General features: G+C 30.3%; 3 protein-coding genes across 3 annotated transcripts; 2 read left to right on the top strand and 1 right to left on the bottom strand.

Moving 5' to 3' along the window:
* Window positions 1-1225: 1225 nt before the first annotated feature.
* On the top strand, window positions 1226-4393 carry LOC130668426 (ankyrin-1-like). Its single transcript, XM_057470714.1, has 2 exons — window positions 1226-1452; window positions 1531-4393. The coding sequence occupies exon 2, from the start codon at window positions 1548-1550 to the stop codon at window positions 4350-4352; it is 2805 nt and encodes a 934-aa protein (XP_057326697.1). The 5' UTR covers window positions 1226-1452; window positions 1531-1547; the 3' UTR covers window positions 4353-4393.
* Window positions 4394-5551: 1158 nt separating this feature from the next.
* LOC130668336 (uncharacterized) lies at window positions 5552-7193 on the top strand. The gene is made up of 4 exons (XM_057470575.1): window positions 5552-5763; window positions 5867-6403; window positions 6471-6658; window positions 6936-7193. Exons 1-4 carry the CDS (start codon window positions 5664-5666, stop codon window positions 6984-6986), a joined length of 876 nt encoding a protein of 291 aa, XP_057326558.1. The 5' UTR covers window positions 5552-5663; the 3' UTR covers window positions 6987-7193.
* Window positions 7194-8116: 923 nt separating this feature from the next.
* On the bottom strand, window positions 8117-10286 carry LOC130668335 (39S ribosomal protein L4, mitochondrial). Its single transcript, XM_057470574.1, has 3 exons — window positions 9825-10286; window positions 8395-8803; window positions 8117-8314 (listed from the first exon to the last, which is right to left on the bottom strand). The coding sequence occupies exons 1-3, from the start codon at window positions 10146-10148 to the stop codon at window positions 8169-8171; spliced, it is 879 nt and encodes a 292-aa protein (XP_057326557.1). The 5' UTR covers window positions 10149-10286; the 3' UTR covers window positions 8117-8168.
* Between the last annotated feature and the right edge of the window lie 4472 nt (window positions 10287-14758).

Raw genomic sequence — 14758 nt, 5'->3', positions numbered from 1 at the left:
GGAAATAAAATTCTCGATGTGTTTTATTCAAACTTCTTTGACCCTCATCAGTATACCATAACTTATACCAAGTATAAATGAATACAACCATATATGTAATCAAGGCAGCTATCATGAGCGCTCCAAATCCATACACACGCCACATTTTATAATTTTAAAGACAAAAAAATGTTAGAGAACAGGAAAAGATATATTCTATAAAAATATGAAACAATGTAATGGTTTTGTTCCATACCTACGGACACTCGGAAATTCAATTTATGCACTCTATGGTTCGCGCTTCATCAGAGAAATTTTTAATTATTCGCCACCTAGCGGAGATTCGGGTACTAAATTTGTAATTTTTATTCAACTAATAGAAATTAATGAATTCTAATTTATAAACTGATCAAATCACGATAAATTTTTGATTTTTTGAAATTTATTAGTTAATCATATTTACAAAAATTATATTGATAGTTAAATAACAAGAGTTTCTACATGGAAATAAAAAAAATAAAATATATTAGTTTCATAGAGAAAATCTATTTAAAAATTCTATTAATAAGTCTATAGAAAATCAGGAGTTTTTATTGTCTAAGAAAATTTATCAAAAATCAGATTCAATTCACCATATAAGAAAATCTATAAAAATTTAATTAACAAAGTCTATAAAAAATCAGAACTTTTCAACGATTAAGAAAATCTATAGAAATTCCGTAAAAAAAAATCTACAAAAAATCATGATAGCAAAGTTCGCAGACATTTGAAATAAAAAAAAAATTTTTTTAACAGATAAATGATGAAAAAAAAAATGTTCCTAAAAAATGCACATGTCGAAAATTTGATAAACTATGCGTGCAATTTTTCAAAATAATTTTTTAATATTTATTTTTTTGTTAAAAAAAAATCCAAATATCGTTAAATGTTTGCTAACTTTATCGTCATTTAAAAATCAGAACTTTTCAACGATTAAGAAAATCTACAAAAAAAAAGTATATAGAATATTAGGACTTTCCAACATCTCAGAAAATCTATAGAAATTTTATAAAAAATTTTACAAAAAATCCGGACGTCATCTTCCAAGAAAATCTTGAATCCATAATTTGAATTCACCATTTTCTTTTCGATTAAAGATCTACAGTGGGTAAGTAAGAAAGTCAATCCGCCCAAAAATTCTTAAATTTTTTTTTTTATTATAGATGGCACTACATTTGATTCTATCGATCGAGGATTTACAACTACGATTATTTCTAATTTTTTTGTTCCTATTATTGTTAACGGAGTACTCATTATTTTAAAAAAGTTATTGTTATTTAAATATTAATATAAATATTAAAAAATATTTGAAACCAAAATCCATAATTCATCATAATAAAATCAGCATAAAAAATTTATCTGGATCAATTGATTAAATTATTGAATGAAATGAAATTTTTCATAATAAATTATTAACTAAAATTAAAAAAAAAAGTAAGTTCGAAATTAATCACATAAATTTATATACACTTTTACATGAATACTTAAAAAAAAAATCTAATATATTTTCAGGTTATTCAGAGTTCACGATGTCAGGATATGAATCCACGTGGCGGAATTTATCAACAGCAGTCCAATTGGGTGATTTAGCTCGAGTGAGAGAGTTATTGAGAACAGAAGATGAGTTATCTGACTTGAGTACTTGGACCGACAGTTATACTTTACTTCGTGACGCAATAGCCGATGCAGAACTAGAAATAGTCGAGTGTCTTTTAGAGAACAACGCTACAGTTAATCGCAGGGGTAAGAAAGCAACAGATACTCCTCTTCATCTAGCCGTTCATATTGGAGACCCTGATCTACTAAACTCCCTGCTAGACAGAGGCGCCAACGTAACTGCAAGAGGTAAAAATAAAAAAACTCCAGTGCATATCGCAGCGGAGTATTCAAACATTGAAATCCTCGAATTATTAATCAGCAGAGGGGGTAACATTAATGAAAAAGATCAGCATGGGTTGACTCCTCTGTGCTTGGCTTTAAAAAAAGGCAAATTAGAAATGGTCGATTACATTTTGAACCACGAAAAGTACAATGCTGGTTCATTTAATCATCCATCCAAAGAAGCCGACACGCAGTTGCATTTTGCTGTCACCAGCGGCAACGAGGTACTCGTGCGCTATCTTATAGATAAAGGAGCTCAAGTAAATGCTCAAGGCATTGATAAAAAAACTCCGCTCCATATTGCAGTGCAAGAAAATCTCGAAAAAATTGTCGAATGCCTTTTAGACAATGGCGCTGATATAAATTACACTTGTTCTTATTGTGGGGAGGAAGAATGTACGGCTTTGCATATCGCTGCTGATATAAGCAATGAAACAATATTAGAATTACTGTTGAGTAAAGGAGCGGACATCAATGCCGTCACTGCCAATGGTATCAATCCACTTCATGTCGCTGCGTGTAGAAATAATGTAGAGTGCGTTAAAATTATTTTAAATAATAATAGAGATGTCGATTATTTAGCCAGAACGACCGCTGATGAAGGATTTACTCCACTGCACTTTGCTTGTATTTTTGGCTGCCATGACGTAGCCGAATTCATTTTGAATATCAATGCTGATATAAATATTTTTTCATACGATAATTCACTGCCTATTCATATCGCCGTTTCTAAAGGACATGATAAAGTAGTCGAGCTTCTCTTAAATCACGGCGCTAATGTTGATTCTCTGTTTGACAATACGTTATGCCACAAAACTCTTTTATTCACAGCAGTAGTGAACGGAGATTTTAAAATAGTCGAGCATCTTCTTAAATTTTCACCCGATATCACTTACAAATGTAATATTGACTCTTTGAAAGTCGCGATTCGTAGTTTTAGAGACGAGTCCAAGGCAATTTCCGAAGCGCTATTGGATTACGGATTCAAACTTGACTTTGATGACGTCGATAGCGGGCAGCTGATATACGTTGCAGTAGAAAAAGGACTCGTGGGTATTGTCAAAGATGTTATCAAAGCCGGTATTAATATCACAGAATTACGAGACTCGACGTTTTTATCTCGTGGATTTACTCTTTTGCACAGCGCAGTAATAAACAAACATTTGGAAATAGTTAAGCTGTTAATTGACAAAGTTGACATTAATACCAAAGACGGGTTCGGATTGACTCCGATATCTTATGCCGTTGAAAACAATGACATTGATATGGTCAAATTCATTCTAGACTACAATAATCTCGATGATCTGTCAAAGTGTCAGTTGTTGTTTGGCGCTACGAAGAAATCGAACAAAGAAATAATTGAATTATCTTTACAGTACGGTATTGATGTAAACATGACTGATGAAAGAGGCAGAACAGCCCTACATGTTGTTGATTTGGGTAAATATGAATCCCAAGAAGAGGATTCTGCAAGAGGAGAGATAGCAAAGTTACTGATAAGCAAGGGCGCTAATGTCAATGCGAGAACAAATGACAATGACACGGCACTGGCTTACGCCGTCTTGCATCAAAACCCGTATGTTGTTGAAGCCCTCCTGTTGCACGGGGCAAGTATTGATGATTTGACCTCGTCTGGTGATACTTTACTGCATATGGCGGCAATAAAAGGAAAGACTGAAGTAATTCGACTACTTGTTCAACATGGATTTGTAGTTGATAGTCCCAATAATAAAGGGATCACGCCGCTGCATTTTGCGGTGGAAAATAATAATGAGGAGGCAGTGATATGTCTGATAGAATACGGCGCTGATGTTAATGGGATAAACAAAAAATCTGGTCGGACGGCACTTCATCTTGCTGTTGAAAAAAATTTGTCGACTATCGTTAGAGTTTTATTGAAATACGGCTCTGATATCAATATCGTTAATTCTTACAATCAGACCCCGCTTTCTTGCACCACTAATGCAAGCTGTCTTTTTGAAATTATTCGGGATCTTAAAGAACATGTCATAAAATTAAAATGCGCTAATTTTCAAGTCAATGATAATGATCTCAATTTAGTTGATACATTTATCGATTCAAATGATTTTTACAGTAATTGTCTGAAAGAAATTGAAAGCATGGGAGTTAAAATTATTGATAGCAATAGATTGACATATAGGAATATTTTGAGTACAAGTATTCAAAAGTTATCAGTTTACGCTAAAAATGATGAAATTTCAAAGAGTTTGAAATCAGATGATTGTAAAAGTAAATTTCCACTCTACTACGATTTGTTGGTAAAACGGTTTGATGAAGGAGTAGAGCGAGAAAAAATACTGCAGACACTTGATGATCATCTGGATGATTTATTTCCAGTTTCTGATTATTGCATTGACGAAATATTTTGCTATCTCTCTAATGATGATTTGAAATTGTTGAGGGAAGCGTGCAATCCAAATAATCAATTTTAATGCTGGTAATTAAAATTCCATTAATTGTAGTAGGAATTTATTATTTTTTATAAGAATATAATGATAATAATCGAATTTATAAAAATGAATTGTAGCATCGAGTGTGATTAGTTTATAAAATTTTATATTTTTATATGAATTTGATTTTGAAAATAAGATGCTACAAAAACACGAAAATTATTGAAATTCTTTGTAGTAAACATTTTTGTTTTGTTTTATTGTTAACATTTTTTTAATTATATATAAATGTGATCATATGTATCAGTAATCAATTTAACAATAAAAAGTTTTCTTAGTTTACAACGATATTGTATTGTATAATTTTCATATTTATTCATATTATTATTATCACTGACACTAAATAATTTTTGAAAAAAAAAATATTAATTTTAAAAAATTTTTTTAATTACTTATTTTTTAAACAGAATTGTCTTCAATTTATTTTCAATAAATTTTTTTACCTGAAAGTTATGAGAAAAATTTGTACATTCAAGTTTTTTTATTTTGCAGTCAACTTGCGACCAACTTGACTATCAGCTCGTAATGATTTTGTCCTTAACTTGACGTAAACTTGTAGCTGAAACTTGACGTTAAAATTCCTGCAATTCGTTGGTGAGTGCAACAGTAGACAGCAACTTTCCAATTTGAATGCAACAATAAGATGTCAAGTCTGTCCAGTGTAGTAGCAAAAATTTTCGTCAGAACGCTGGTGTCCATTAGTTGCGACCAAGTTGATGATAATTTACGCCTTTGTAACTGTTGACTACGAAATGTTGCCAACTTTCTGAGATAATTGACGGCAGCTTTCCATCAACTAATGGATGCAAAATTTTGCCATCGAATTTTTATAAAAGTTGGCATCAGTTTATCGTTAACTGATGGAAATGCCAACTTAGCAACAACTTGCAGCAGTTTTTCAAAAAAGGATTTATTAGCATAAAAAAATTTTACTTACCCTAAAAAATATTTTTCCTTTTTGATTTGAAAATGAAAATTTTTCTTGCGTCAAAAAATTCTCTTTTTCCATGACAGGTCATCGCGAGGGTCGCGAGCGAGCTTGCCGCCAGCTTGACTATCAGGGCGCGAAAGTCGTTCAAATTTAAATATCAGCTGTCGGTCATAAGTCGACATGGAAGGAGAGAAAAAAAAGTACATCCAAAAGTTGATAAAATTTATAGAGGGCATTCTAATAGTACGACTGTTATTTTCATACCCGTTGAATCAGTTTGACTGTAAACAACAACGTGTTTTATTTTCCCTCAGTAATAAATAAATAAATTTAAAAATCTTATTTGAAAAATAAATTTAAAAATGCCTCATAAATCAGACGATCCTCGTCAAGTCCTGGCAGTTTTGAATTCGCTGGGATTTGTTGGTATCACAGCAGAACAATTAAAAGCATTTATGAAAGGTAACGGATTTCTAACGTATTTATTAAATGATAAATTTAAAAACAATAATTATACTCTGTGTTGTTTTTTTTTTTTTCTAATCATGAATAATTTAATTTTTAGATTTAAAACTTTTGCGTAAAATAAAAGAACGCGAGCGTCGTGAGCAGCAAGAAGAATTAAAGAAAAAAATTTTTTACAAACATCAAAAAGCATTGGGAGTTATGTTGAATGACGTTCCCAATGATAATAATTCATCAGATGATTCAATTGTTAAAATAAAAATAAATTATGTCTCGGAATCGGATTCTGATGATAATGAAGATGATAAATCATTGCAATTGCGTAGAAGGTTTGAGTCTCCAAGTCCACATAGAAGACAAGAAAAAAGAGTCAATGGAATAAAAAAAATTCCATCAGCGAGATCTGATAATAGAAAAGACCGAACTCCTGAAAGACCTAAAGGTTATCGTGAAGAGAAACGTAAACCAAATGAAGAAACTGATTCACTTCCAGAACGTGCTGCCAGTGCACCCGAATTATCTGGCCAATTATCGCGACGATCAAGATCTAAAAGTGTCGCCTCTGACTCAACTAAAACCACTGGAGGAATTCTAAGAAATTCTTCCAGAAGTTTGTCTCGAACGCGACCCAAAACATGTAATTACTTATTTTTACTTTTCTTTAAAAGTTTTTATTGTTTATTAATTTTTGTTGATGATTTCAGTTATCAGGCCATGGAAATTGCAGTCAGAAGCTTCACGTTTCCCACAAAAATCTAAATCAGATCCTGTGATGCTCTATCACAAGTATCAGAAAGAATGGAAACAATTTTCGTTTCTTCAAGATAATAAACATGCTAACGTCAGGTGGGCGATACGTGAAAAAATGCTCGGTGCTGATCCAACACCACGGGTAATTATTATTTAATCATTCTAAAGTTAGCCGACAATTGACAATTTTTTTATTTTTTTTTTAACAATTGAATTTAAAAATAAAAGAAACTAAAAATCTACATGTAGAAAATTTTAAAAACTACAGGTGCAATTTTTGAAAAATTTTTTTTAAAAATAATTTAACGTTTTTAAAAATAATCAAACAATTATTAGACGTCGGCTAAATTCAGTATCATAGTATTTAATATATTTTTGTTGCTAAAATTATAATTTTAATATTAATATTTATGTTCTAGCCAATTTTGAAAAAATCCGGGAGTTCCATGAGTGTTAAAAAAAGTCCATGATTTTTACTACAGATCTTTGTAATTTAAAAATGAAGTTGTTGATGTAATTCAATTTTTTATCTTTAGTTACTTAAGATTGTTGAAATATCTTGACAGTATTTAATTTTTTTAAATTCATTAATTAATTAAATTTAATTTTTAAATCTGTGTAAAAATAGAAGCAATAAAATAAACTGTATTATAATTTAAATGTAATTAAATTTAACTGAGTAATTTATAAATTTTATTTTAAATAAATCGCGGCAAGTTAAAATTTTTTAAATTTAATCCATATACGGGAAAGTACTTAGTTATGAGTTTCCATAAAAACTAGACTTTTGAAAAATTATTTTCTGTGTATTTTAGAATAATTAAATTTTAATTTGATCCTTTTTGTTACGGATAAAATTTCAAATTTAAAAATTAATACATGGAAATTTGTAGTAAAATATCAATAGGCCTTGAATATTTTTTAACAAAATAATTAATTTAATTAATGTAATCAGTAATTACCTGTTCAAAATTCATTTTTATTTATGAAATTTATTTGCGGAGACTGAGAATTGGGAGCTTGACCTTTTGAATTTTTAAAACTTAATCACCCTATTAATTTTCAATTAAATATTAAATATTTTTTATCCGCAAAAAAAAAATATTAAACGATTCTATCAAATTTACAAGTCGGTTGATATTCAAAAATAATTTTTCACACAAATAATTCATAATCTGATATTAATTAAAATATTTAAAAACGAGAATTATTTTTTTTTTTCATTAAAAATAAAAATACGAAGCGCGAGTACAGAGACGATTTTAAGGTGTCAAAGAATGAAAAATTTTTTTTATCTCAAAGCCAAATTTTTTATATGAAAAAAAAAAAAAACTACAGATGTTGGTTCTAAGATTCATGGAAAATTCGTCTTCTTCCAAAGGGTTGATTTTAATAGTGAAACTCCGAATTGGAGTGAATGTGGATTTTAAAAAAATCTAAATTACTCCACTGCAAAAAAAAACTCCGTATGTGAAGTGAATTTTTTTTTTTAAACTCCGGAACTCCAAGTGACGGACGGAAATTAGATTTAAATAAAATCCGTAATCCGAACGCACTCTCAATTTTTTAGTGTGTATGCAATAAAATTATTATTATAACATCCAGTAAATAAAAATTATTATTATTAATATCTATAAAATGTTTACAATTGTTTACGCTTGACTTAATTTGAATTTTGCTGAAGCGTTCATGAAATCAGGTCTGTGTAAATGATATAAAAGTTTACTTTCAATATGACGAGTAGCACGTTCTGTCAAAACTAATGTCGAGTGTTTCAACATACTGTAAACGTTTAATCCTAAAGAAAAAAAGTTCAAGTAATTATTAATGACAAATTAAAAATTGATAAATAATTAAATTAATTAAAAATAATTTTACCGTATGCTGGCATCAAATTTACGTGTTTAATATTATCAGTAGCAAGTGTGATATTTTCAGGCATAATGTCCTCAGAATCGACTATCAGTACACTAGGTCCCCAATTACGTTCTTCAATTAATGCTTCGATGTACTTTGGATCGTTTGATGGAATATCAAGATTATTAACGACATAGAGATCATCCTGGGCTAATTTAACGGACAACGCTGCTGTTAATCCATTAACTCGTGTGAAAAATGGAAGCATGTAAAAGTGCGGTGTTGGAGATCTTGGACCGTGAGCTACACCGCCGCCTTTGAATAATGGCGAGTTAACACTTCCATGACGAGCACGACCTAGTCCTTTTTGAGGCCATGGTTTACGACCACCACCACGTTTTTCAGCTCTGTTACATACATGTGCATAATTCTGTAAACAAAATTTTTCATTACTCGATACATATAATTTGTAATTAAATTTTTACGAGTATTAATTTTATTATGATGCTGGTGATAGCAGACGAAAATTTTTTTTCTTTTTTTATTAAATAAAAAATTAAATACTGGCAGAAAGAAAAATTCCAAAATCCATCTTAAGAACTTTTAAAAATTAATCTCAATGACCAGTGACTTGTTAATGAAAATAATAAAATTTTCGGATGTCTGATACTTTTAGTATCAAATTATTTTGACAATTGATAAATTTTCAGGCTGACAGTGAAGTGACAAAATTATCAGACTTTTCTCTGATTACACGAATAATTTCTTATTCATTTTCGAAGTCTTGTCATTATGAATGAAAATGAAAACCATCAGATAAAAAATAATTATTAATTATTGTAATTAAAATAATGATACTAAAGTTAGCTGACGTCTAATAATTTGTGGATTTTTTTAGAAATGATAAATTATAAAAAAAAAATATTTGAATAATTGCACCTGTAGTTTTTTTACACAGAAAAAAAGAATTTCTTGGCACAAAGTTTTTTTATCACTCAAAAATTACATGATCCTGAAGTTCACAAATTAGAAATTTTCGGATTTTTTTCAAAAAATCAATCACAAAAAAAAAAAAATAAAAATATATACATGTAGAAAATTAAACAAACTATAGGTGAAATTTTTTGAAATGTTTTTTTTTTATAATTTATCGTTTTAAAAAAAATCCAAAAATTATTTGACGTCGGCCAACTTCAATATCATAAAATTATTGAAAAAAATTCCGAAAATTCATAATTGTCTACTAATTAAAGAATAATTTTTAATTTTAAAGTAATGCCCTTAGAAATAAAAATTATTTAAAAATTTTTGAAACCAGGAAAAAAATTCCCTGACATTTCAAAATTTTCCCGCTCAATCGTCACTTAAAATTTGATGAATGCAGTCTTATAGCGAATATTAAATAATTTGAGTAACATGTTTGTGTAATCAAAAGTAAAATAAATACTCACGACAAATCTATACATCCTCTGCCACCTGACATTTTCATACAAAGTATCAACTCTCGGTTTCTCAGCAAAAACTGACGGATGCAATGTCATTAATCCTAATTTTTTTTCCTTAATTGTATCTAAATTATCAATCCAAACCTGACGTTTTGTTTGATACATTTGATATTCATCTTCATAAGAAATTGTTGATAATATTGGAGTAATTGGAGTTTCGGTTTTAACTTCAACCTGATTATTATTTGCACTTACAGCAGTACGGAAATTGGACACTTGACCAGGATATTTTTTGAATTTTATCAAAAAATTACGCAGAATTAATGACATTTTTATTTATTTATTTATGTTATTTGTCTGTAATTTTATAAACTTTTTGATGTTTAACCTAAAAGACTTGATTTATGAAATTTATTGGTGCGCATGTGATTTGTCGGCTGGTTCAGAACACAGTCGAGTAAAATCGTACCAGCAGAACAACTTCGGGTGTTTTCGATTTTTACTCCCACTCGGTCTTTTATGTACGAAATTTTGGATCTTTTTTATTTAAAAACTTTTCAGTCATTTTACAAAAAGAAATAAATATTTTATTGATAAAATTATAATTATTATTATTAATTATTTAATTTTTCCAACAAACTTTCAAGCCTTTCAGCATCAAAAAGAATTTCAGAATTTTTAATAAATAAAATTTATTATCAAATTAAATTGTGAGACCATTATTTTAAAGTGTTTTTTTAAAAGTCGCGCACATGAATTATAATACTGTCGGTGAAATGGATTTCTATTGCAGGGGAATATTCTATTGTCATGTGATCACTCAAATAAATATTTAAGTTTTGATTTTTTTAAGTCCGCGGTGGCCGAGTGGTTAAGGCGTCAAGACAGTGAAACGACCCCGTGGTCTTCCTAAAACTAAATCACGATTTGAAGTCGATTTCGCGAGAAATCCATTTCTTATCTCATCCTCTTTGTGATTTAGATTCAAAATTGCATTTAGATTTAAAATAAATATTACTTTATTTCATACCGTAAGATGGACGGTGGAGTTAGGATTCACCAAGGTCACGGGAAACACGGTAATTTGAAGGTCCCTGGTTCAAATCCAGGCCGCGGTAATTTTTTAATTTTTTTTTTTCATCAAACTGTATTAGAGATATAAAATATTTTATGAGTCAAATTATTTTTTAACAATTAACTCGCTCGAAAAAATTTTTTAAAATCTTCAAGCGGCACAAAATTGATAAAAATAAATTAAATTAATTAATAAAAAAAATTTTTACGCTGCCCGAGATGAGTAACAAAAAGAATTAAATATTTATTGAGAAAATTATGATTATTATTGTTAAATATTAATTAATTAATTAAATAAAGGCAAATTCTCATAGCATAGTGACAACTGCCTTTTTTGATGGTAAATTTTTATTAGTTATACAATCATTAGTTTACTTATAATAATTGTAATTAAACAATTCATAATGCTATGTTGTTTTGTTTCGTTAATGCCAATTTGTTTAGTTAAATGAACTATAAAGTTATATAGTGCAATAAAGCTTTAACTAAAAAAGTGTGTGTGTCAGCTCCGACGCACGATTGGAGTTTACTCCTTCAGATCGACTGTCTAAATAGGCAGAGAATTAAAGGCTTACTAGTCTAAGAAAAATGTTAATACCATATCAAATGGTAAATAAACGAATCAATGGAGATACCTAAATAATGTATTTTTATTCTATTTTAATCTTGTCGAGGAGTTGACTTCCTGCGAAAAATAGTTACAGGTCCCCTAAAAATATAGTTGATAGCTGAAACGATCCGGAATGGCGTCTAGAAAAAGACGTTTTTTTGGATTTGGTTTTTTGGAAAAATAAAATTACAATTGTTATGAACAAAAAACCGTTAAAAAAATTAGCCGTCCAGCTTTTTGGCAAAATCTCAGAAAGTATAAGTGATAGCTCAAATATTAAAAAAGTATCTGAAAGAGCAGAAAATTTTAGAGAAAAGTTCAAGACTCCTCGAATTGTAGCTCTAATATAATTTTAATTTAACATTGAAAATCAGCTTTTGCGCGGCAGTTTCGGCATGCGCGCACCGCCACTCTAGTGAGCGTAGTTTTGAAATAATTTCTTTTTATCATTCATGCGATATAAGTGCTATCTTAGCGCACGCTCTTTTGTTCACCAAATAGTTGTTTGCCCATTCAACTGTTTCCACGACATTTGTGTGCGTTATACGATTATCTGCGTGCGACAAGTAAATTTGAGTGCGACAAGTAAACTTGTTCCATTTAAATATAGTGGAAACCTAAACACGCGAACATGCAAATAACCTTCTCAATAAGACAATTTATAGATAAATTGAGAAAAATATAGATAGCCCGAGCTGAGAATCGAACCCAGACCAATTCGGTATCGCGCCGAGTGCTCTACCAGTCAAACACCTCGAGATGCCCTCTACATACCCCTCAACATGACATCGACATGGTTCTGTCGAGAGTCTAGGACTCTAATATTTTTTTTCCTCCAGTATTTTCTATTATTTTCCATTGAAAGAGCCCCAGAAATCATGTCGAAAAACAACCAGAAGGAAATATAGACCCAGCACTCGGTGTTGTAAAAAAAAATAGAATTATCGCCAGTTAAATTCTCTGGAAATCCCAGAGACATCCCATAGAAATCCCATAGAAGAAATAGAATTATCGCCAGTTAAATTCTCTGGAAATCCCAGAGACATCCCATAGAAAAAATAGAATCATCGCCAGTTAAATTCTCTGGAAATCCCAGAGACATTCCATAGAAAAAATAGAATTATCGCCAGTTAAATTCTCTGGAAATCCCAGAGACATCCCATAGAAAAAATAGAATCATCGCCAGTTAAATTCTCTGGAAATCCCAGAGACATCTCATAGAAATCTCATAGAAAAAATAGAATTATCGCCAGTTAAATTCTCGGCAGAGAATTATGGAATATTACTATCGAAAATAGTATTAGGAATTAATTCTAAATAGTTGAAGCTTTTTAGTTAACATGATGACTATTGACTTCTATCTGAGTGTAGCTCCGAAAGAACAAGAACTTGCTCAGAAAAAGCAAGAATTAGCTCAGAAAGAGCAAGAAGAAGCTATTCGTAGAGAGCGTCAATTGGAGGAAAGAGCTTGTATCACACCTCCTAGAGAACAAACGCCATTAATAGATTTAACGACTCCACTTGTTGTTGTAAAAAAAGAGAAGGAAGACAGTTCGACCCCAGAGGCCGAAACATCAAAGACTTCAATTCCTGTGCCAACAGTTGATCGCGAAAGAAGTGACAACGAAGAGTCAGACGACGAAGGAAGTCACGAGGACAGAATTAACATTGAAGACACGCAAATCGAGATGAGTGGAGACGAATCAGATGATAACCAGATGAATGACGATGGAGAGAATAACCCCGAAGAGAGACAACCAGGTAAGCGGAGATGAAGACGATAATCCTCAAACAGATGACGACAAAGAGGATGACAATGAAGAGAGTGACGATGCAGATGTTGGCAACCCAAGGGATCCAACACCACCTCGTGCAGTCCAAAATTACAGATTAAGGAGATAGGCAGGGGCAGACGCTTCCCCTCTTCTTCAAGGATTGGCAACTCTACGTAGGCGAAGAAAGAATCAAAACCTTACCCGAGAACAGAGAAAGATTGATTTTTTCAGAAGAACACGCTTGGACAGTGTACAATCCGGAAAGATTTAAAAGTACTAACTGGGAAGAACTCATTGAAACAGTGGAAAACAGTCGTCATGGTCGCTGTAAAAGATGTGAGAAGGTGTTATCACCGTCAATGGTAGTTGGTCATGTATGGGCCAGGCATCTTCGACAAAAATTACACTGTCCAATTTGTCACAGAGAAAATTTCAAATATCACTCATGGATTAAAAGCTCATCAAGAACGTGATCACTGTTGGCCGGAATAAAAATCATGTAGGAAATCTTCAACTATATTCATCTTTAATAGCCGGAATAATTATCAACCAATAGTACAATTAGATCATTAATATTATATGCATCTTTACTTCGATAGGTGATAATATTTAGATAATAGATAATAGTTATAATAAACTAGGATAATAAATTGCATGAATAATTCAAAAGCGAAAAAAAAAAATTACTAAAAAAATTAAAATAAATAAGGTTTAAGATACTGGTGATGGTTATAATATAAGTACATGTACTCAGAGATAAAGAAATACTTTTAACTCAAATATTATTTTATTAAAGAATTTTTTTCGCAACAATAACTTATTAAATTCTTTACTCAATAATATTCATTGCTTCTAAATTCACCTAAGTAAATTAAACTATAATTGTCATTAATGAACAAGAAAAGCAATAGCATACGCTTCAACTATTGAACCATAATCTACAACGATGATTAATATTGCATCAATCGGAAAGCAGTCAAGTTGATTAATTACTCGTGCAAACGGTCATGGAATATAAGACCTCTGAAATAAGTTTCTTACCAGGAACACTACAAATGGTAGTCGCTGTCTAGTGGCGAACAGCGAACTACTCCCATTGCCGTTGTCGAGAAGGGAAATTTTACTGTGGAAGGGAAAAATCTTGTAAAATTTAAATGACTATTTCCCCGTTTATAATTTCAAATCATTTTTATATATTTTATTCTATAAGTTACTACTTAATATAAAATATATTTTATTTATGAACACAAGTTAATATATAATATACACTAATTAAATAAGCGATACTTATTAATTTAATTATTACAATTTAACCTTTTTTTTAATAAAATAGATTCTGGTTTAAAATTTTAATAATTATTTTCTTTCAAAAAGTATCTAATAAGAAAATGCAATAACAAACGTGTTACAATATGAAATTATGTATTATATATATTGAGAAAAAGTATATTAAAAATAAAATCAACTCAAGTCCTATCTAA

Source organism: Microplitis mediator, chromosome 5 (assembly GCF_029852145.1).
Source record: "Microplitis mediator isolate UGA2020A chromosome 5, iyMicMedi2.1, whole genome shotgun sequence".
NCBI classification, from domain to species: domain Eukaryota; kingdom Metazoa; phylum Arthropoda; class Insecta; order Hymenoptera; family Braconidae; genus Microplitis; species Microplitis mediator.
The sequence above is the reverse complement of the archived record's forward strand: the minus strand, read 5'-3'. Positions and strand labels throughout refer to the sequence as shown.

Coding starts and splice junctions, on each gene's coding strand:
- LOC130668335 (XM_057470574.1), bottom strand. CDS start 10,148: ATGTCATTAATTCTGCGTAATTTTTTGATAAAATTCAAAAAATATCCT. Junction 8,804..9,824: donor AGAGGATGTATAGATTTGTC/GTGAGTATTTAT, acceptor TTTTGTTTACAG/AATTATGCACATGTATGTAA. Junction 8,315..8,394: donor AAATTTGATGCCAGCATACG/GTAAAATTATTT, acceptor TTTTTTCTTTAG/GATTAAACGTTTACAGTATG.
- LOC130668336 (XM_057470575.1), top strand. CDS start 5,664: ATGCCTCATAAATCAGACGATCCTCGTCAAGTCCTGGCAGTTTTGAAT. Junction 5,764..5,866: donor ATTAAAAGCATTTATGAAAG/GTAACGGATTTC, acceptor TTTAATTTTTAG/ATTTAAAACTTTTGCGTAAA. Junction 6,659..6,935: donor GTGCTGATCCAACACCACGG/GTAATTATTATT, acceptor TTTATGTTCTAG/CCAATTTTGAAAAAATCCGG.
- LOC130668426 (XM_057470714.1), top strand. CDS start 1,548: ATGTCAGGATATGAATCCACGTGGCGGAATTTATCAACAGCAGTCCAA.